Source organism: Prionailurus bengalensis, chromosome A2, assembly GCF_016509475.1.
Source record: "Prionailurus bengalensis isolate Pbe53 chromosome A2, Fcat_Pben_1.1_paternal_pri, whole genome shotgun sequence".
NCBI classification, from domain to species: Eukaryota; Metazoa; Chordata; class Mammalia; order Carnivora; family Felidae; genus Prionailurus; species Prionailurus bengalensis.
This window is the reverse complement of record NC_057348.1, coordinates 149,091,109-149,112,745: the sequence shown is the minus strand read 5'-3', so window position 1 is coordinate 149,112,745 and position 21,637 is coordinate 149,091,109. Positions and strand designations below refer to the sequence as shown.

General features: G+C 42.3%; 1 protein-coding gene across 1 annotated transcript in view; it reads right to left on the bottom strand.

Annotated features, from left to right (window-relative positions):
• EXOC4 (exocyst complex component 4) overlaps positions 1 to 21,637 on the bottom strand; it is a 754,752-nt gene that overhangs the window by 199,362 nt on the left and 533,753 nt on the right. The window contains exon 11 of the mRNA XM_043589551.1: positions 14,431 to 14,650. Within this exon, the coding sequence (XP_043445486.1) occupies positions 14,431 to 14,650 (220 nt within the window). The remainder of the gene's footprint in view (positions 1 to 14,430; positions 14,651 to 21,637) is intronic.

Genomic DNA, 21,637 nt, shown 5'->3' with positions numbered 1-21,637 from the left:
AACTGTACATTAAGAACTAGGCCCTAGCTGATCAAGCTGTTTGTCACAGGGCATGGGTTAGTAATTCTGATACTGCTGGACGTATTTGCTGGGCTTCAATAGTTGAGCAAATGGATGGTGGATGGTGGGAGCCAGATTTTTTTTTACTACTGGAGGAGGTTTGAGATAAGTAAGGTGAGAGGAGGAGGCTAGAATGATCCACACAGTAATGCACTTGAGTTGGAAACATCAGTATGAATTCATTTTTAGTTAATATATACACATAAGTAGCTATGTGCAGAAATAGGTATAGATAAGAATATACACACAATATATAATATAAGCCATAGATTTATTTTCTCTACCAGCAGAGACGACCTAGAAGTAATCATGTTCAAGTAGCAATAATCCAAGTCCCCAGATATTGATTGCCAATGCTATTCTCTAATAACAGAAGCTGGGGCTCCTTGGGAAAATGGTTGATTCTAGGACTGGGGCGGAAAATATACAGATGGAGCGTGGAGCATGTTGTAGTGCCAGAAAACAAGAAATGTTTAAAAAAAATCACAAAGATAGGGACACAGGAGGTACAGGTGCTAACAGAAAGAGCTCCCAGTGGCCAAAGCTGGAGCAACGTGAGCAATAAAAATACTGTGTTATAACCTGCTGTACACAGCAAAAATCCACAAGTCCGTACAACATAAATAAAGTAATATTGTGTCATAACCTGCTGTATACAGTAAAATCCACGAGTCCGTACAACATAAATAAGCAGCTAAATACATACAAAAATAGAAGAGAAGAGACAAATCTCTCATGCGGAAGCTCTCCAAATAATTGATGCAAATACTCTACCCTCAAGGAAGTGGACCACAACTCCCTACTCCCCCCCCCACCGTGTGGGGCTGCAGGCAGACTTCCTTCCAGAGAGTAGACTATGCAGAGGAGGGGAAAGAGCAACTTTCTAGTGGAGAAACCTGACAAACGCTGCCTCAGCCAGATGCTCCAGGTTGACAGTGATAAGTCTAGTTGATAGCATCATGTCTATCTGATATGATGTGATCAGAGTGGCACCTTACCTCTGTGGTCTTCCTTCCCAAAACACATACTCTGTCGTCGAGTCATGAGAAAAACATCACACAAACCCATATGGCAGGCCTTTTTACAAGTATCTAACCCACTGTCAAGGCCATTCAAAAAAGGGAAAGTCTCCGAAACTGCTACATCCAAGAGGAACCTAAGAAGTCAAGCCCAGTGACTGTCATGTGGTGTCCTGGACGGGATACTGGAGCAGAAGAAAGCCGTCAGGTAAAAGCCAAGGCAACCTGAATAACGTAAGGGCGTTAACAAGAATGTATTAACACTGGCTGGTTAAATGCAACAAATGCACCATACTAACAGAAGATGCTAATAACAGGGGAAACGAGGTGTGGAGTGCATGAGACCTCTCTGTACTGTCTTTGCAACTGTAAACCTCGGACTTGTTGAAATAAAAAGCTTATTTAAAAAAACAAATATTTAATGCTACTTTTCTTGGCAAACAACACAGGCTGGCTTTTACACACCATATCCCTAACTGTGTAAGCCAGAGGCTTACTGTTGGCAATTTCTAGTGTATTCATTCACCAAAGGAGCACCTACTATGTGTCAAGAGATTTCTTTCGGCTCTAAAGTAAAACTCTGAAAGGACGGAAGAAAAGGAGATACTTCTTGTTTGAGGCGCAAGAAATTAACTGACAGGTCAGCCCTCTCTACATAGGCAGGCTGTTCATTTTGGTAAAGCCTGGGAAGCCATGGGCAGACGCAGCACGCAAGGTCACCAGAACACTTGTGCAAGCACCTGATTAGGCAGCTTTGACCTTGGAAGGACCAAGGGGAGAACAAATGAAAACATGCTTTGTGGAATAAAAAGGAAGAAGCAATTAAGCTCCTGTGGTTGAAACAGGGCAAGGAGGAGTCGTATGTGTCCGATGAAGAGAGGTACAGAAAGCCTTTCATTTAAGTGCAGCTATCTGAATTTGACTTTGTAGCTATTTGCAAGTGAATATACTCAGGGTATTCTGGACTCCAAAGATATGACCATCCATCATGGGAATAGCTGTAACCATGGAGGGAAAAGAAGCAGATAAAAATGAGGAGAAAAAGAAAGGGAAACTGAAAGCCTAGAAGGATTTTTTTTTTTTTTGCCTTCCAAAAGACTCTATTTCCAATATGCACAATCCAAAAAGGACATAATGACACAGATAGCCTGTTAATGAGCTAGCTGCGTGTTGCCTTTTCCCCAAAGCAGGGCTTTAACTGACAGAGCTCCTGTGTGTCTAAAAAGGTAATAAGTGGGAAATATACGGCTTAATTTTTAAATACATGAACACGCTACAACCAATGGCTGCTCACGTGGACAGAGGTGATGAAGAACCCCACCCAGGCACTGCCTGGGAGGGCTCACAGTCCCTGTCCCACAAAGTCAGCCTGTTTGGCCGATTATGACGATCAAAAGAACGACTTCAAATGCCAGGCTGAGCAAAATGTGGGGGCTCGCCAAACCTCAGGCAGCCAGGAAGGTCATTACCTGAAGCTTCAGTCTGAAGAGAACACTCACAGGAAACTTTTTTGCCTTCACTTCTAAGCTGGGACACTGGATCCCTGCCGTGGATGGCCTCCCTGACCCCAGGCTCGCTCCCTACCCTCTAATCCTGTCTGTGAACTGCCAAAGCCCACTCTCCCTCAAAAGCTCATTCTTCCGTTAGGCAAGGTCAAATCAGACAAGAGCCAAAGAACTCCTTTCACTAGAACTTTTCATGACTGTGCCTCTTCCTGCTTCATTAATTTTTTAATGTTTGCTTATTTTTGAGAGATAGTGAGTAGGGAGGGGCAGAGAGAGCAGGAGACAGAGAATCCCAGCTGAGCGGGGCTTGAACTCACGAACCTTGAGATCATGACCTGAGCCGAAATCAAGACTCAGACGCTTAACCAACCACACTTGACCGACCGAGCTACCCAGGGGCCCCCCCTTCCCTCTTTGAAAGTAAACTGCTCTGCTTGAAGTTTAAGACCTGCATAACAAGTTTTGTGCCCCTTGTTATTCTTATTTCCCACTCCCCATTCATCCTTCACTCAGGTAGTCTAACCTCAACTGTCTCATGAACACACCTTTTGTGTCTCTACTTATGTTACGCCCCTTGTTTGGGTTACCTTCTCCTCTGTTGTCTCCATTTCTACACGTCCTGCGATGCCCCGTTCAGGACCCACAGCTTGCCTGACATCTCTCAAATCCTCTAGTCCTCGGGGCCCTCAACTCTCAAACTGCAAATCTTCAGTGCTAGTTACAAACTCTCCCCCAAGGTGGTTTGCAGGCACGAGGAACTCCTATTCCCCAACTGGAAGCCCCTCTGAAATGGGAGCCATCCTTTATGGAGCCCCACATTCCCTTTCTAGTGACAGCATCGAGCAGGTGTTTAACCAAGATTTATCATTTAGTTTTATCTAGAATTTCAACAATAGAAATTACCCCACTACACTGTGTTGTCTATCACTCGTTCTACTAGACGTATCCGATTTTCACCAGCCCATCTTACAGTATCTAAACAACATAAATGCATGCAAGTTGATGAATAGGGCAGGATCCTTGCAAAGCCAGAGCAAGAACAGCTGCTTTATTTGAACAGTTACTCTTGAAGGGCCAATTAACTTTTAAGCTGAGATGCTCTGGTTTCTGCCTTTCCATTTTCTCACTAGAACATCTCCAAGCCAGAGCTGTGACACTCAGAGCAAAATTACTTAGGATAAGAACCTTAAAAATTGCCCAAGAACAGCAGTTCTATGTCTCCACTCATCTGGCTCCTACTGGTAATCTCGCCAGATCAGCAATTCTGCTGCTCCCAAGAACGATAGCTATCATTTCTTTAGGCTGTCGAGCCAGACTTTTCTCTCTTGGTACCTTTTGATAGGATGTTCTTCTTCTTCTATAGCATTTACGGAAAAGAAATAAATCTGAAGATGCCTTTGTTAGCAAGTAAAGTCAAATACACTTCGGGCAAAGGCAGCTCTCTATGGATCTGAGCGACAGAGTGTTAATGTAGCTCGGTCCCTGTCGGCAGACCTGTCATAAGTCATTACCTTCTCTCCTGCTTATCCACCAGGAGTGGGCCAAGGCAAGATCAAAGCAGACAGCAGCCAATCCACGTCCCAAACACCCCAAACGAGCCCTGTTTCATAGAACAGTCCAAGTGACAACTGAGATGGCCATCAGTGGGCCTAACCTTGACTTAGAAAATAAGTTCAGAATCATCGTTTAAAATCCAGGGCTTATCCCTATATTGACGTCACTCTGAAGCAGCCTCGTGCTCTGACAAGTTTCTTTAGTACCAAGCTAAGCTGGTAAACACGTGTCACTAACTGTAATTACTTTCTCGTTCAACAGTCCCTCATGACTCCTCTATCCACGTGGATAAAGCCGTCCAGCTTGCTCTTTTTAAACTGACCTCATAACCCAGATATAATAAATTCTTGAAAAGTTGCATCTAAACTAAAATGTGTTCCCAACACATTATGAGGGATGATGGATTGTTGAAGAAAACATTTGTAATTACAACTGACTTGAAGAAACACACTTTGAAATCGTTAATAATTCTCACAGGGCTGGTTGTAAAGATCTTCTACACACACACACACACACACGCACGCACACACATGCACGCACACGCGCACACACACAGTCATCATTTTTGATCTCTCTGGGCACATGTGTATACTTGCTCACTCTCCCTCATTTCCCTCGCTCCTTGCTTTGCACAAAGCTACTTACAGAAGTCTAGTTAAGAAGGAACTTTCTAAGAAAACCATCTCATGCAGAGATAAGACGATAAAGATATCTGTAAAAATTCAAGTTGACCATATGATGTGCCTACTGTCTGCATATAAAATCACCTCTCATTCGCTCACTTCACAGTCTTTTTCATCAATAGTTATAAGGACAAGTTCCTATCAATAAAGGCAGTACTTACAGATTAATCACAAGCATAAGCCGGTCAATTTACTGTTCCGTGACACTACTTAAAGGAAACTGTTGGGTGAGTACTTTTAGAAATTGAACAAAGCAGTTACTTTCCCACTTAATTTATTTCTCTTTATGTTCCGACCTTCTAAGATATTAAAAACCTGTGAACAACATCATGGTAAAGTCCTTAGGGAACAACTGGGAATTCACTTCTGGGGCGGCTGATGAATTAAAACGACCAGGTTTGGCCATGCTGTGAAACAAATACAGCATAAAGTGTTAACAGTAGAATCTGGATGGTGAGTGTGTGGGTGTTTTCTGAATAATTTTTTTCAGCCTTTTTAGGATTTTAAAATATTCATGATAAACTGTGGAAAAAATATTGCCAGGTTCTTATGCTGGTTGTCTAATCATGTATACCACACTGTTGGTAAAAACAAGTAAAGCTTTTCATTTCCCAGGAAACAGTTTTCATGCCTGTAGGTGTCTTTTTAGCACCATTCCCTTTAATGTTAACGGGTTTCTCTGAATGGAGGATCAGGTGGGTGTGTGGACCAATAATATTAAGACCCAACAATCCAGTATGTAGAGCAGTTCACAGAGCCCTGTTGAATACATGAGCCCATAAGGACTTCTCACCGTAGTCTTAGGAGGTAGCCTGAGTATCAGTCCCCTTTGACAGATGAGGGAAGGGATGGATGTCAGGGGAGACAAGTGGCTTGGGCTTGTCTAAGGTCACTGAGCTGACAAGACTAGATCCACATTTCAGGTGTTTTTCCCACAAGCCATGATAACATTTACACGAGTTATTTTCCCAAAAGGCTATGAAGCATCGCAACAAAAATTTAACAAAAATAAAGTGTATTAAATCAGTAAACAGAATACTACAAAAAAAAAAACAACACAGGAAGACAATTTGAAGACACAAATGAACGTTATAAGATCCCTTAAATCCCCATTGGTAACGAAAGATTTAATTTGCTCAGCTGTCTCAGAAGTGAACAGGTTGAGTGCTGAAAGCCCCAGTGACGACATAAACAACCAAAGACAAGAATAAAAGCATCTTCTACTCCATCGTCCTGGATAAAGCCTGATGCAACCACTAGTGGGTGATTTATCTGAGGCCCCCACTTGTCATAAAGAGACCAAACAATATTGCTAGTGAATAAAATAATAAGAGTAAAACTCAAGGAAAATCCCAACTTCAAACCGCAGTAAATTTGTATTTCTTTTGGTAAAGTGGGGCCATGAGCACCATCTCTCAGAATGTACAGGGGTGAAAATCAACTGATCGGCTCTCTTTTCAACTTCACGATTTTCATGATGACTTCCAACAGACCTTAAATGGGACTAATCTGTTTACGCTGATAAAAGCTGAATGTATTGTGGACCACAGAGTCGAACGGCAACAATTGCCAGCGATGCAAATACCACTCAAAAGCAACACTGCTCGTATTCACACAGTGTGATATGATGAAGATATTGCTTCTGGCTACACTTCGTTGGGAAACCAGCAAGAGGTTACTGGCAGCACCTTGGCTTTGGGCGTCAATGTAATTATCTCTAGCAAATCATTATACACAGTAAGGCAGCAAACTGTGTCTATCAACCTTCGATGAAACCTACTAAGAGTTCCGGCAATCACTCAGCCGACCACAAACTTTCATTTGGAACCCTGTTGACACCAGAATCGAGATGGTCCTGGCCCTACTCCCTGAATGGCAACGCTTCTACACTGCTTCCTGTCAGAAGGCTTTCAAGGAAAATATAGCAAATTAAATATACTGAGTTCACTATAACTTGCTTCCAATTATCAACGATAGTAGGGGAACGCTGTTCAACCCCACACACAACCTCAGAATGTGATCTTACTTGAAAATAGGGTCTTTGCAGATATACTTATGGTAAGGACTGAGATGAGATCAGGTTGGCTTAGGGTAGGCCCTAAATCTAATGAGACTGTCCTTCTAAGAGCCACAAAAGGACACACGGAGGAGACACAGGGAAAGAAGTCCATGTCAAGATGGAGGCAGAGATCGCAATTATGCTGCCTGAAGCCAAGAAACCCTAGGACCACCAGAGGCAAGGGCCGGGGGAGTCCTCCCCTAGAACCTTTGGAGGGAATACGGTCCCTGGCCCCCAGAAGTGTGACTAAATACGTTTCTGTTGTTTTAAGCCACTCAGGTTTGTGGTAATTTGTTATGGTAGCCCTAGGAAACAGATGCACTAATTTGATGGTCATCAACACCACGTGTTGCTTCTGCTCCTGATAAACAATCAGCGGAGAAACTCCAGGAATAAAGAGAAAGGGGTCAAATAGTATTATCTCGTGCTGTCACACTAGGGTAGGGGGAGGCAGGAAACAGAGATTACTAGGTGGATGCTGGAGTCCAAAAGACGGTTGCAGGTAAATACAACTTAGTGAGGAGAAGAGATGTGGAGTGAAATCTAGACAGGAGTCAGCAGAAGTCTCGCCTATAGAGGCAAGAGTGAGGGAGTAGGCAGGTGACACATGTCAGGGCAGTCAATGCTGAAACTCACACATATGTGACACGGGGACAGAAGGAGATGTGTTTTACAACCATTACTCCACCTTATCATTAGAAATAATTCCTGTGTACCTATGAGGCCTATTTCACTATTCTGGCTTTCTGCAGAAGGAAAGATACGTACAGAGAAGTTACTAATTTGGTCCCAGCCACAAAGTTATCAGCTGAAATGGCTGGGCTGTAAATCCGTTTGTATCTGATTCCAAGGCTTATGTACCAAGCTTCGTTCAAAGTAGCAAAGAGTGCCTTCCCTCATAAGCCTGACTGAATTGAAGAATGTCTCAACTATAATTTTTAACATACTCCTTCTCAGGGCAATAACTGAGTCTATGGAAGATCCAGACAAGTGGCCCTAATTCTGGCTGCATGTCGGGATCATCTGAGCATCTTACAAAACACTGGCCCCACTCCTGATCAACTGAATTGGATCTCTGGGATGGGATCTGGGCAGTGATGTTTGCAGAAAGCTCCAGGGTGATTCTTTTTTTTTTTTTTTAATGTTTATTTTTTGAGATAGACACAGAGAGGGGGAAGGGGCAGAGAGAGAGGGGGACAGAGGATCTGAACTGCACTCTTTTTTTTTTTTCCCCTCAATGTTTTTTATTTATTTTTGGGACACAGAGAGACAGAGCATGAACGGGGGAGGGGCAGAGAGAGAGGGAGACACAGAATCGGAAACAGGCTCCAGGCTCTGAGCCATCAGCCCAGAGCCCGACGCGGGGCTCGAACTCACGGACCGCGAGATCGTGACCTGGCTGAAGTCGGACGCTTAACCGACTGCGCCACCCAGGCGCCCCTGAACTGCACTCTTAAGTGCTGACAGCAGAAAACCCGATGTAGGGCTCGAACTCATAAACCATGAGATTGACAACCTAACCCAAAGTCCATTGCTCAACTGACTGAGCCCCCAGGCTCCCCTCCGGGGTGACTCTAATGGGTACTGCTGCTGAGAACTGCTGTTCTACACCCCACAGGTAAGGGTGGGAGGTGCAGCCGGCCAAGGAAGAGAAGGGTGTGGTGTTAGCAGGCAATCTAGCCATGTCACGTCTCAGAAGAACTCTGACAAATACCAGGGCGGTGAGGAGCATGAAAATATGCTCTAAATGTTTCAAGAATGCCTCCATTCTTTCTTGCACAGCTTCTGCTCTTTTCCTCCAGTGATGTGGGAATCAGAGTCTAAGCATTAGGAAAGCTGCTTCTTCCTCTCATTCCCCGACATGAGCCAGAAAACAGAGGCTCATCCTGTGTTTGCAAAGTACTTTGCAAAATTCAGCAATGTGCTAGACTAGGAAGCAGCTTCTGCTGCCACTGCAAATATTGTTTTTACAATTTCTGGGCCTGTATGAAACGAAGCCGGATAGTTGTGTTTTCTTGTTTTTAAAGTGATGACTGCTGTTCGCTGCAGCGCTGAGAGCCTGAAGCGTTAGATCCCATTTCCTGACCTCCAGCTGGGCATGGTGGTGTGATATATCACAATACTTCTAAAACTTCAGTCTCTGTCAACATTACCAGGGGGGCTGGTGAGAACAAGATTCCTGTAGGAACTTGGCATTTCTCACCAGCTCACGTGATGCCGACGATGGTGATCCAGGGACCACACTTTGTGTTGCCCTGGTACAAAGCGGTGCTTCCCAAACTCTAAACGTGCATGCAGATCGCATCTAATACCGTATAAACGCATATCAGACTCAGAGGGCTGATGTTCTTTTCCACAGATCACTCTCTAAGTAGCAAGGGTTTATAGCATATTCCACGGGGGGTGGGGGAGAATGTTTACTTGTACCTGTGTTCACAGGCTTGGATGCCCATTCATCAGTTTACCAGGTAAAAAGATAAAAACCCTGAGCATCAGCCTCCTAACTCCACCCCCCGTGTGTTTTGTTTTGGGGGTTTTTTTGATGGAGACAGTAAAGAAGAAAGAAATTTAAAAACATCCCCAAATCAATGATAAAGGTGGAAGCGGAGTGGGTATTTCCTCGTGTCTAAGGAAGGAAAACTTTGTAGACGCCTATAGATGTATAAGGTAATGAAAGAATATCCACTTCAATGGACTGTTTCCATTAGCTCTATGCCCAGAATGCCAGAATGCTCATTTCTCTGGCTTAGGAGAAATGAGGAATTGCTCCTAAGAGATTTCCTTCATTCGAATCAGCATGCTTTGCCTCGCAACAAGTGGAAGCCATTTTGAAAAAACAAACAAGCAAACAAACAAACAAAAAAGGATGGCAAGAGAGGAAGCAGACAATCAGACCACGAGGTATATTCAAATCCTGCGTTCATGTGGATAGCATCAGAGGAATAAGAATTGCAACATTTTAATTTAAGCATTGTCAACAATCTTAAACCCATGACCACGAATCTTGGGGAGAAAACATGCACACATCTGCCTTCGTCCTGAGAAAGGCATCATTAATTCATTCACTTGCAATCACGCAACCACTCATCCATTTATTAAATATGGAGTACCTCCTCTAGAGTAGACACCATTCTAGGAGCTGAGGATGTAGGAGAGAACCCCCTGTGAGAAATACTTAAGTTACTCCATCTATTGGAAAGCGCCTTGGGCACCAAGGTGAGAGACGATTGGTTCCGTGCTTTTACTTCTTACTCTCTTAAAGGAGTAAGAAATTTAGGGCAGTGGCTCCCTAACTATGGAGAGAGCACAGCCTGGCCCCCACAATCTGTTGCAGATTGATACCTTTATAAAATACAACAGATATCGATTAATAATTTTTTTTTAACCACAAAGATATACAAAACACAAATCCCAATCGTTTTTGTTATTAGTTTCGACAGGCAATGGCAAATTCCTTTAAAAGGAGTGGGCGGGGGGTGTCTAAATGCTTCCTCTCCAATTCTGTACGTCTCACTGCAGACTGGTAACGAATAGCTTGCAGACAAGCATGCTCCTCAGGCTACGTTCTGGGTAGAACTCATTTGGACACCGGACTCCAGGGTCAGTTGCCTGGGTTTGAATTATAGTTCTAGTACTTGCTAGCTATGTGACCGTGGGCAAGTTATTTAATTTCACTATGTCTGTTTCCTCCCCGTAATAAAAGCACCACCCTCACAAAGCTGTTGCCAATTCATGTAAGACACAAGCCAATACATACAAACCATCGGAACAGTGTCCGTCTCGTGGTTAATGCTATTGAAAGTGTCAGCTGCTCTCATTACTACTATCTACTATTATGAATGCAACTGTTACTGTTATTACTACCAGTACTTTGCTGCTGTATAATTTGGGCCAATACTTGCACAGCTGTGTGTTTACTTGCACACCTAGAAGATGGTGTCTGTCAACTCCTCCTTCCTATTTCCTTCCCTTCTGTGAATTCTGTGCCTTGACAGTGAAATTATGGATTCAAAAAGCACGTCATCACCCATGGAAATGCCCCCTCGTAACAGACTGGCTACACTGCCCAGATGCCATTTCAGAGCAGTAGGGACACAGGTCCTGGGGTTCTGGGCATGTTTGTTCATCAAACACATGAAATCAGTCCTGACACAGCTGTCCTTCCACACCGCCCCTGGGGAATTGGGCTGGGCCACTGCTGTGGAACACTGGGAGCGGCCTCAGGGCACAGGTGCAATCCTTTTCTTGTGGGAAACCAAAGGACAGTCAAGCAGAGGGAGTGACTATAAAGGACACTTTTAAACTGCGAGTAACTGACTACTTAACCCACCCGCATCTTGTACGCCTATGTGTACTTCTCCAAGCTCCCTTCTTAACGGTTGTTGTGGATTCTCAGCAAAAATGTTTGAGAATTATTTATTTTGCTTCAGATTAGTCACTTACAATTAGCTGGGAATGAAAATGTCAAGGTGACACAGAAACACATTTAAGGAACACTGAAACTTGACCATGGAAACTTATGTCCGAAAGCAATTTACAATGATTATAAAAGCGAGAGGATGTCTCAAGGTGGGAAAGGAAAATAAGCATCTCATTTACTTTTTAAATCTCATTACTCTGAGAATATTAAACAAATTTATTGATATGGCCTCACTAATTTGGATTCTTAGAAAATAAAATTTTTATGAAGAAAAGAAAGGGCAACAAAATAACTAAATAAGAGAGCAGGTGTTTGGGGCTCTGACAACAAATTTGGAGATTAATTAGTTGAATGACCTTAGTTTAAAGATTTACTCACATAAATAGAATTCTATCTGGACTCGGGTGAAGGCGGAGTTCTCATCCTGCCTCAGAATGGAGTAATCGATTTAAAAAACAAGAGCCACACTAACACTATGGCTGGTGACAGGGCTGGGCGTGATTTAATAAGACAGCGGTAGACTCCCCGGGATGCCATTGAGTCGCAAAGTGTGGCCCTGACATGGCCCAGCCTGTAGTCAACCAGTTGCGAGTTTTAATGTGTTTCTGCTACTCAAGCTGAAAATTATTATGTACAATAAGCCGGCGTCTTTAGTACACAGATCCTCTCTGTAGTACGTTGTTGCCTTTGTGTTCTTTTAAATTCAGTACACCAAAGCATATTAAAATTGCTCTGTGCTGTACAGACTGACGTTGCAGGGACATAAATACTGGATGCTTTTCTGAAGGAGAGGAAGCTCATGATATGGTCAGCCAGAAGCTAGAGAAAGACAGGGTTTTGTCACTCCCTGTCTCTCGTCTTCCCACTCTGACTCTGCAATTATTTCTGACTCTCCAAACTTATCCAACTGTGTCTATCCATCCATCCATCTATCCGTGCACGTATGCACTCATTCCATAAATTATGTGTCGAGCCCCTTCGGCTGCCTGGTCCTCCCGTACCATGCTTTTGGAACTTACGTTCTATTAGGAAAAGACAAAATAAACAAGTTGGAAAATCAATGAACTAATAATTATGGTGGTTGTGTGAAGATGAAAAAAAAGTCAAAGTGTTAAAACAGTGACTAACTGAGGAGATCTGTTCAGGATCTTGAGAAAAAAAAGAGAACTCCAGGCAGATGGTCGAATGAAGAAACACTGATGAAGAGATGAATTACCGAGGTATGGGCAGTGCGGAAAGAAGAAAGGAGGGCTGGGGAGGCACCCAGAGTCTAATAATAGCAGAAAGTTTGTCATTAAGGGACAAAGAGAAGAAATGGTGGTACCAGAGCCCAGGGAGAGCTGCAGCTACGGAATGGGTGTCACCTGACAGGACCCCTGGATATGAGGGATGCACCCGTGGCCGGAACAATGATCCAAAGTGGAGAGGAAGGAGATAAGAAACAACCTTAATCTCTCTCTTCTCTTTCTTCTTCCAATCTGCTGCTAGTGCTTCCTATTGGCCAAACCAGATCTTAAGTCACCTGGGAAGGGAGCTTTGGTGATAAGAGTCCATGGAGTTCAGTTTCAGTGTTGGAACGGATTGGGGTGTCAGAGGGAGGGAAGAATGTAAAATAACCAGGGAAGGGGACCTACTCGGGTAGGACAGTCAGGAAAAGCTGCCCCGCGGAGGTAACATCTGAACTGAGACTCTGAGAGAACGAGGTCCCAGCCATGCAAAGAGCCAGCGGAAGAGTAATCCAGTAGGGGCAGAAGTGAGCACATGCCTTTGCCACTGTCCCTTCTCTGCTTCCACACTTAGTAGAGATCCCTCACAAGGAATGCATCTGACACAGACCCAGATGATCTGAATGTACCCTTTCGTAGGTGTGATGCTATTACTCAAGTTGTGGGGGAAGCAAATGCCTCTATTCTATTTTCTCAATACCACCAACGAGTTTTCTCATGGAAAAGAATGCTCATGGTGGTGCCTGGGTGGCTTAGTGAGCTAAGCGCCTGACTCCTGATTTCGGCTCAGGTCAAGATCTCATGGTTTGGGAGTCCAAACCTGCACTGGGCTCTGCGCTGACAACATGGAGTCTGCTTGGGATTCTCTGTCTCCTGTCTCTCTCTCTCTTTCTCTCTGACCCTACCCTGCGCTCTCTCTCTCTCTCTCAAAAATAAATAAATAAACATTAAAAAAAGAATAGTCATAACTCGAACATTTGCCTACGAAAGTCCAGGATTTCTATTAATTCTGATGTGCAAAGAAGGAAAAACCAAGGAACACATATATAAAGGCAGGTAAGGGCGAGCAACTGTAGCAGCTGTAACCCCTTTCCATTTACACAACTTTTCTTTGAAAGAACTCAAGCCTTCCACACTCTGAGATATCCTTGTTGTGTGCAACTTATTAAAAAATATGCCATCTTGCCCATCATTCGCTCAAATAAAGAAACACTATAAAAATACAATAACCATATAAAATAGTTAATGTACATATATGAGTTAAACTCATACTAATACTCTTTTGGTTTTATATTTACCTTCAAGTCACTGGCTACAGTGGATATACGCCGGAAGCCTATAAATCCAAATACTGACAAATTATTTTCTGTTGCCTAGAAACCATTTCTTTATATAGTCTATGTAAAATTTCCGGTATTAACAGGATCATGTGAATTAAATGATCTGCCTTTTAAAAGTCAGTTTGCTGGTGGGTTCACTGTGAGCTAGCCAAGCTCACAGTAGGTCTGCCCTGAAATGGCACACAGGGTTTCCTGTTGGTGGTTGAGGTTAGGCATGGTAATTTCCTCTCCTTAAGTCCTGCATACTCCTGACACATTTGCCAGTGGAAAAAGAATTCCTCTCAAGGACAAGTTCCAGGAAAATAATGAGGAACTGCTTGCATATTAATGAGATTCACCACCTTCCATATTCAAAGCCAGCCACTTTTTTCTTACATAAGATCTTAAGGAATTTCCATTATCTCCCCATTAGTTCTAAATTCCCCTAGTGCCTGTCTAATTTATTTCCTCTTATTTTGTCTCTGATGAATATGGAAACAGATGGTAATTCTTCTTCTTTTTGTAATTTGTGTCTCCTGCCAATTCCATGAAAACTACTGATAAAAACAGTGAGTATATTATCACCTGTAGGAGAGGCCGTTGTACCCCCATCACCTTCATGGTGTCCGCATTAGCTAGGATCTTCAAGGGGTCAGATGTTTTAGTGACTCCTTCAATCTCCTTGTTGATCTCTGCCAGGACCTGATTCAGGAAGATGTTTTTGATGTACACAGTGAGAAAGTCTCGAAGAGGACACTGTTTGGCTGGGCCGAGTCCCAGGGCATGCTCGATCTCTTGAATAAATCTGGAAGACAACAGAAGAAAATGGTCGTTAAGTATATCAGAAAAATAGTTCTAGAAATATCATAAAACACATATGGGCATTTCTAGGCTTTGGCACGTCTTTCTATGGAGAGATGAGGGGGAATTCCCAGAATTCTTAACAAGAACATGTCATTACTTTGTTATTTGTCTCTATAAGAGTTCTTTTTATTTTTCTAAGTTATTATTTCACTAATTGAATACAAATAGGACAAAATAGAACACATGACTGCTAAACTGAAAGGGGAAAAAAGGGGTAACACCAAAACCCACTTGTATTATTTCAAGAAGGAAATAAGAATACAAAAAGCAAAGGCAGGCATGAGGAACAGAAAATTACAGTGCAAATTTAAAAGCACACCCCCAAATACTCTGTATTTCTCACAGAGAACTTTATATGTGTAGATAGAAATGTGTGGTTTTTTTTTAAGGGAGATTTGCATTTCCCTGATGATTAGTGATGTTGAGCATCTTTTCATGTGTCTGTTGGTTATCTGCATGTGTTCTTTAGAGACATGTCTATTCAGGTCATCTGCCCATTTAATAGGATTATTTGGTGGTGTTTTTTGTTTTTGTTTTTGTTTTTTTTTTTTGGTGCTGAGTTACATAAGTTCTTAATATATTTTGGATACTAACCCTTTATCAGATATGTCATGTGCAAATATCTTCTCCCATTCAGTAGATTGTCTTTTTGTTTTCCTGATGGTTTCCTTTGTTGTGCAAAAGCTTTTTATTTTGATATGGTCCCAATAGTCTATTTTTGCTTTTGTTTACCTTGCCTCAGGAGGCATATCTAGAAATTATGGCTATTGCTGATGTCAGAGGAATTACTGTCTGTGTTCTCTTTTAGGGTTTTTATGGTTTCGGGTCTCACATTTAGGTCTTGAATCTATTTTGAATTTATTTTTGTGTATGGTATTAGAAAGTAGTCCAATTTCATTCTTTTACATGAAGCCACAATGAGATATCACCTTACACCTGTCAGAATGGCTAAAATCAAGAAGAAAAGAAACAACAAGTATTGGTGAGGATGTGGAGAAAAAGGAACCCTTGTGCAGTGCTGGTGGGAATGTAAATTGTACAGCCACTCTGGAAAACAGTAAGAAATTTCCTCACAAAATTAAAAAAACAAAAACAAACCAACCATATGATCTAATAATCCCCCACAGGATATTTACCCAGGGAAAACAAAAGCACGAACTCAAAAAGATACATGCACCCCTATGTTTACTGCGGCATTATTTACAATAGCCAAGCCATGGAAGCAACCTAAGTGTCCATCAATAGATGAATGGATAAAGAAAATGTGAGATGTATGTTTGTATATGTATATGTTATAAATATACACACACATACATCTATATATATATATATGTGTGTGTGTGTATATATATATATATGACCATATATATACCATACACACACACACACACACACACACACACACACACACACACTGGGATATTACACAGCCATTAAAAAAGGATGAGATCGTGCCATTTGAGACAACATGCATGGACCCATTACATTAAGTAAAATAAGTCAGACTGAGAAAGACAAATACCATATGATCCACTTGTAAATGGAATCTAAAAAAGATGAATAAACAAACAAAAAGCGGAATCCACACTATAAATACAGAGAACAAATTGATGGTTGCTGGGAGTGGGATGGGGGAGACTGGGCAAAATAAGGGAAGGGCAAGGAGATACAGTCCTCTGGGTATTGTATGAGTAAGTCACAGGATTAAAAAGCAGAGCATAAGGAATATAGTCAGTGATATCACCATAGTGATGTAATAGGACAGGTGGAAGCTGTATTCATGGTGAACACCACATAATGTACAAACTTGTCAAAATCATTAAGTTGTACACCTGAAACTAATGTAACATTGTGTGTTAACACTCAAAAAAAAAAAGGTGGGGGGGAGGGAGGGAGAATGAATGGTATTCTTTTACTTCATGATGGTAAGTTGGGAGGTTATGAAAGGGAACAGGAAGGGAGGTGTGGACAAAAGAGTACTTCAACCTTATTTGTAACGATCTGTTCCCTTTATTAAAAACACTTCAAACAAAGGGGTGCCTGGATGGCTCAGTCAGTTGAGTGTCCTACTCTTGATTTTGGCACCAACATTATGGGATCAAGCCCCGTGCTGGGCTCTGTGCTGAGTGTGGAGCCTGCTTAAGATTCTCTCTCCCCCTCTGCCCCTCTCCCCTAGTCGTACTTACTTTCTCTCTCTCTCTCAAATAAAAAAAAAATACATAAAGATAGAATGTTAGTAACTGTCCAAACTCACAGATGAGTACGCAGATATTTGTTAGGTTATTCTTTGTACCTGCTTTGCATGGTTTTGATATGCAAAAATTTAAGTTATTACCACCCAGTTAGTAACACCAGTCCCCCAGAAAACAAGGTTTAAATTCCAGTTACTACAGTAGATTAACTGTGAGTAATGGCATAAAATGAAAACTTTGCTGCTACCTCTTCAGTCTAGAAATCTCTGTGTAAACAATTGATGTTCACCATGATCAATGGATCAGTCTATCAGTGACTGATAACTGCACATCTGCCACTCATGTTCGGGTGACAAAGCGTGTACTTGTGTTGTCTCCTTGTCTCCCAGTGATAAACTCATGCGATATTTTACAAAAATGGATAATTAAAAGAGGGAATTGGCCAAAAAAGACAGACATACAGAAAAAACAAAAAACAAAACGAACAGTGGTAACACTGGGAGTGGAATTTGGATGGAATGTAAAGGGATTTACAGAAGAAACAGCTAGGAATGTTGACATCGCCTCCATCTGAGAAAGAAACACAACCAGAGGGAAGGAGAATTTATTCACCTCACCAGGGAGAAAGCCTTTGCGGCAAAAGGGATGAAAACATCCCGGAGGAAGTGCTGTGGCCCCAACTGCATGGTAAAGGAGCTCTTGAAGATGTTTCATGACGTTGAAAAGCAAAAAATAAAATGCTGGCAGATCCAGACTTAAAGGAGGTATGACATTTCCCCAACACCTACAAAAGGTGCTCACTGTGTATCGTAAAGCACAGGATGAAAAGAAGGTGTTCACAGTACTCTGATAGGATTTTAACGAAGAAATGAAATACTAATATGAAAACATATTAGTTTTCTTATTTTTTTTTTCATTTTTGGACAAATTTATAACCGCCAGCAAGGGACTTTTTCATGTTTTGGCAAAAACTTCCTAAAGTCGAGAAAGAATTGTGATTTACCCCATTGACTAAGATTGCTTTGCATGGTGATTTTTACAGTTCTACAATGTTATGCAAAGCAAGGACTGTGTTGTATTTTAAATTTTCTTCCAAAAAAAAATGTAGAGGGAGATGAAGTGAAATCAAATCAAATGAAATAAAGACAAAAACTGAATGATTAACTGGGAAGATATATTTGCAACTTCTATCACAGATGAGTCAGGAAAAAAAAAAAACAACTTAGTGCAAAAAGGACCAAAGGACAGGAAAAGACGGTTTACGGTAAAAAGGAATACAGTGGCCACTAAACATAAGAAAAAATTCTTAACTTTGTTCCTAGTGAAAAAAATGAGAAGTAAACTATACTGAGATGCCATTTTTTATAACCATGCATTGATCAAATCCCCAAAATTTGAAAGCGTGCTCTTTTGGCGTATGTGTGGGAAAGAGGCATTCTCATGTATTGTTGATGGGAATGAAAAATGGTGCAACCCTCACGAAGGGCAAGTTGGAATCATCATTCAAAATTACAAATGCACTTCCTTTTGACCCAGAAATCCCACTTCTGGGAAATTCTTCTGACAGCTATTTCTAAATATGATTACACAGATCAGTGTAGCATTGTTTTTACAGCAAAGGACAAAAGAATCCATCATTTAGGGATTAATCAAATAAACTATGGCGTATCTACAGTAACCTCAACCCCCAAACGTGGAAGCTTCTGATGCACTAACGTGAAAAGATCTCCAAGATAAATTGTTCAGTGAGAAACGCACGCTGCAGATCAATATGTATTTAGTAGTATTCGTTACACCGACCTTTCTGTAAAAATTATATACCCTCCTTTGTTTATTTTATGATAAAGACATCCTGACAGGACTCACAGAGGTCTAATCCAAGTGAGTACCTGTAGGAAGCAGGGGACGAGTGGGGTCTGCAAGAGGAGTGGGAATAAGACTTTTTTTCAATTATGACTTTTAATAATTGCTTGATTTTTTTTAAAGATCAAACTGGCTTTATTCAACAATTTATGAATCAGCATCCCATCTAGTAAACAGGAAAGAGCGCTTACAATCATCGGATTTTTAAAGACCATGAATGTATTACTCAAATAAAATTAAATTAGAAAATTAAAAAGAAATTACCTACATATACCAAAGACTGTACTTCATAAATGGCTTTCTAATTAGGCCACATGTGAAGTTTGGTGGGGGCGCCTGGGTGGCTCAGTTGGTTAAGCGTCCAACTTTTGCTCAGGTCAAGATCACATGCTTCATGAGTTCGAGCCCCCTGACAGGCTCTATGCTGACAGCTCAGAGCCTGGAGCCTCCTTTGGATTCTGTGTCTCCCTCTCTCTGTCCCTCCCCCTTCTGCACTTTGCCTCTCTCTCTCTCTCTCTCCCTCTCTCTCTTTAAAAAAGAATTAAACATTAAAAAATAATAAAGAAAAAAAGTTTGGTGTAGAAATGTTCAGTTTAGCTGTGTGACCTAATAAAGGGTTTCCTTTACTTAATACATAAACACATCATGGCTAATCTTGCATATCGCTAGTCTAACATTCCATTAACCTCTGATCAGCCTGCAACCTGTGCTTGCACCCAGAGGCAAGCACACAGCGGATCATCATAGCGATAGAGTAACTCAAAGAATGTAAGGGAAAGAGCAGAAATGGAAAAGCCATGGGAAACATCAATGAGGCCTCTTAACTGACTTTATCAACACGGAAAGGGAAGTAAAAGAGTGACTACCCAACAAGACGTAATAAATCTTTAAGAAGGGAGCGAGGGGAAGAAGGTGGGGAAAAAATGAAGACATAAAGGTAGTTAACCGTAATTTAAAAATCTCCAAATCCCACATCCTGCCGTGTTGACTCCTTCTGATTCATCTAATCCTGAGAAGTACCTGTCCCACCCCGCCAGCCCAGATTCATCCCTCTCTCCTTGGTCTGCCTCTAAAAGAAAACCACTGTTTTGAATTTGCCTATGAGTAACCACACCAAAGAGCTTTGTATTTTATTTAATATTATGGGATTCAATCATCAGAATCCCTCCTTATTCTTTTCAACGGGACTTAGAAGAAGCTTTCTGAGAGGCACTTCCCACAATTTCAAAATCTTTACCAGATGTTAAAAAGAAATTTTTACTAGGGGGGGGGGGGCGCCTGGGTGGCTCAGTTAGTTAAGCGTCCGACTCTTGATTTCGGCTCAGGTCATGATCTCACGGTTCGTGAGTTCGAGCTCCACGGCGGGCTCTGTGCCGACAGCACGGAGCCTGCTTGGGATTCTCTCGCTCTCTTCTCTCTCTCTACTTCTCTCCCCCTTTTTCTCTCAAAATAAATAAGTAGAATTTAAATTAAAAAATTTTTCTTTTACTAGTTAGCCTGCTCCTAAACAGTAAGAGAGAGAAGTCTAAATTATCCATACTTCCTTTTTTTTCTAGTCCGCTATTTGTTTTTGGTGTCCCCCAGATGCGAAGTTGCTCTGAGCCACAATGATGGAGGGGCAGGGCTCCCATCACCTGTAGCTGACGGATTTCCTTCAAACACAAGTCACACGTTCCCCAGAGCACGCCTATCCGTCGAAAAGGACACACCCAGGTTGCCGTCGTCACCTCTAACTCAAGGGGACCCGTTCGACATGTGTCCGAATCTGCTTTCAGAGCTGTGCAGGCAGGCCCTCTCACTGCACAGAAAGCACGAAACATGTGCCAGGGAAGAGAAAAAATAAGGCTGTCTGATCAGCCTGTTCGGACTCCCGTCAACAAGGGGAAGCAAGTACACGAAATGGGCAAATCGCCCTTTCCTGGGCAGGAAGGACACCGAAAAGGAACTCTCCCAAACAGCCAGGAGGGGATCCAGACTCTCGGTCGCTGCAGGGAGGACTGCCTGAGGGAAGCTGAGCGGCCGCGGCAGAACACGCCCAGTAGGTATTCCGGGGACTGAATTCTGAATGTACGGTCTTGGGCAGGTTACTTAGCCCCTCTTCGTCTTTCTGGTGTATTCTATAAAACGGAGATGGTAATATTCAAGATCGTCCTGATGGTTAAAGGAGGAAATCAACGTTAAGCACTCGGCACCGAGGTGGACACACAGCAACCGCTGAGTAAGCAGCAGCTACTATTTTTGTGATTATTACCGGCACGAGCCCTGCTGGGGTTGTGGAGGAAAGGGGTACACGCGTGACGGGTTGTTTTTCACCCTGCCCCTTTGTTTTCCTACGCTTGCCCATAACTGGCAATGTGGACCAGCAGATTAATACTTCGACCCTTTCAGGAACAAGCTGACGGAGGAACGACCAAAGCTCCGTGTGGTGAGGGGTCAAGTGTACATCGCTCACTTCTGTATCCTCAGAGCTCAGTACTACGTCCACTATGGCCGGCACACAGTAGGCTCTCAGGAGGTATTTGGCGAAGGGAGTGCTGAATAAAAGTAGCAGGTTCTTGAACTTCAACCCACAGTTCCTGAAACTGAGGTGTGACCTCTCTGACAAATAATGCCCTCCCCCCAAGAATCTGGACTAGAGGCCCCAATAAAATATTTAAGAAGAAAGAAAAATCATCCCATCGCCCCACCACCCCACTGTTAACAGTTGCCTCTTCCTGAAAGAATGTTCTCTATCTGGTCCTTGACCACAGTCCCAACGTTGTTTTTTGCTCTGTACAATATGGTTATTCGCACAACTTTACAGTCTCTTCTTCTACAGAGTATTAGGAAGTCATTCCATCACACTAATGAACACAGCATTATTAAACCAAACA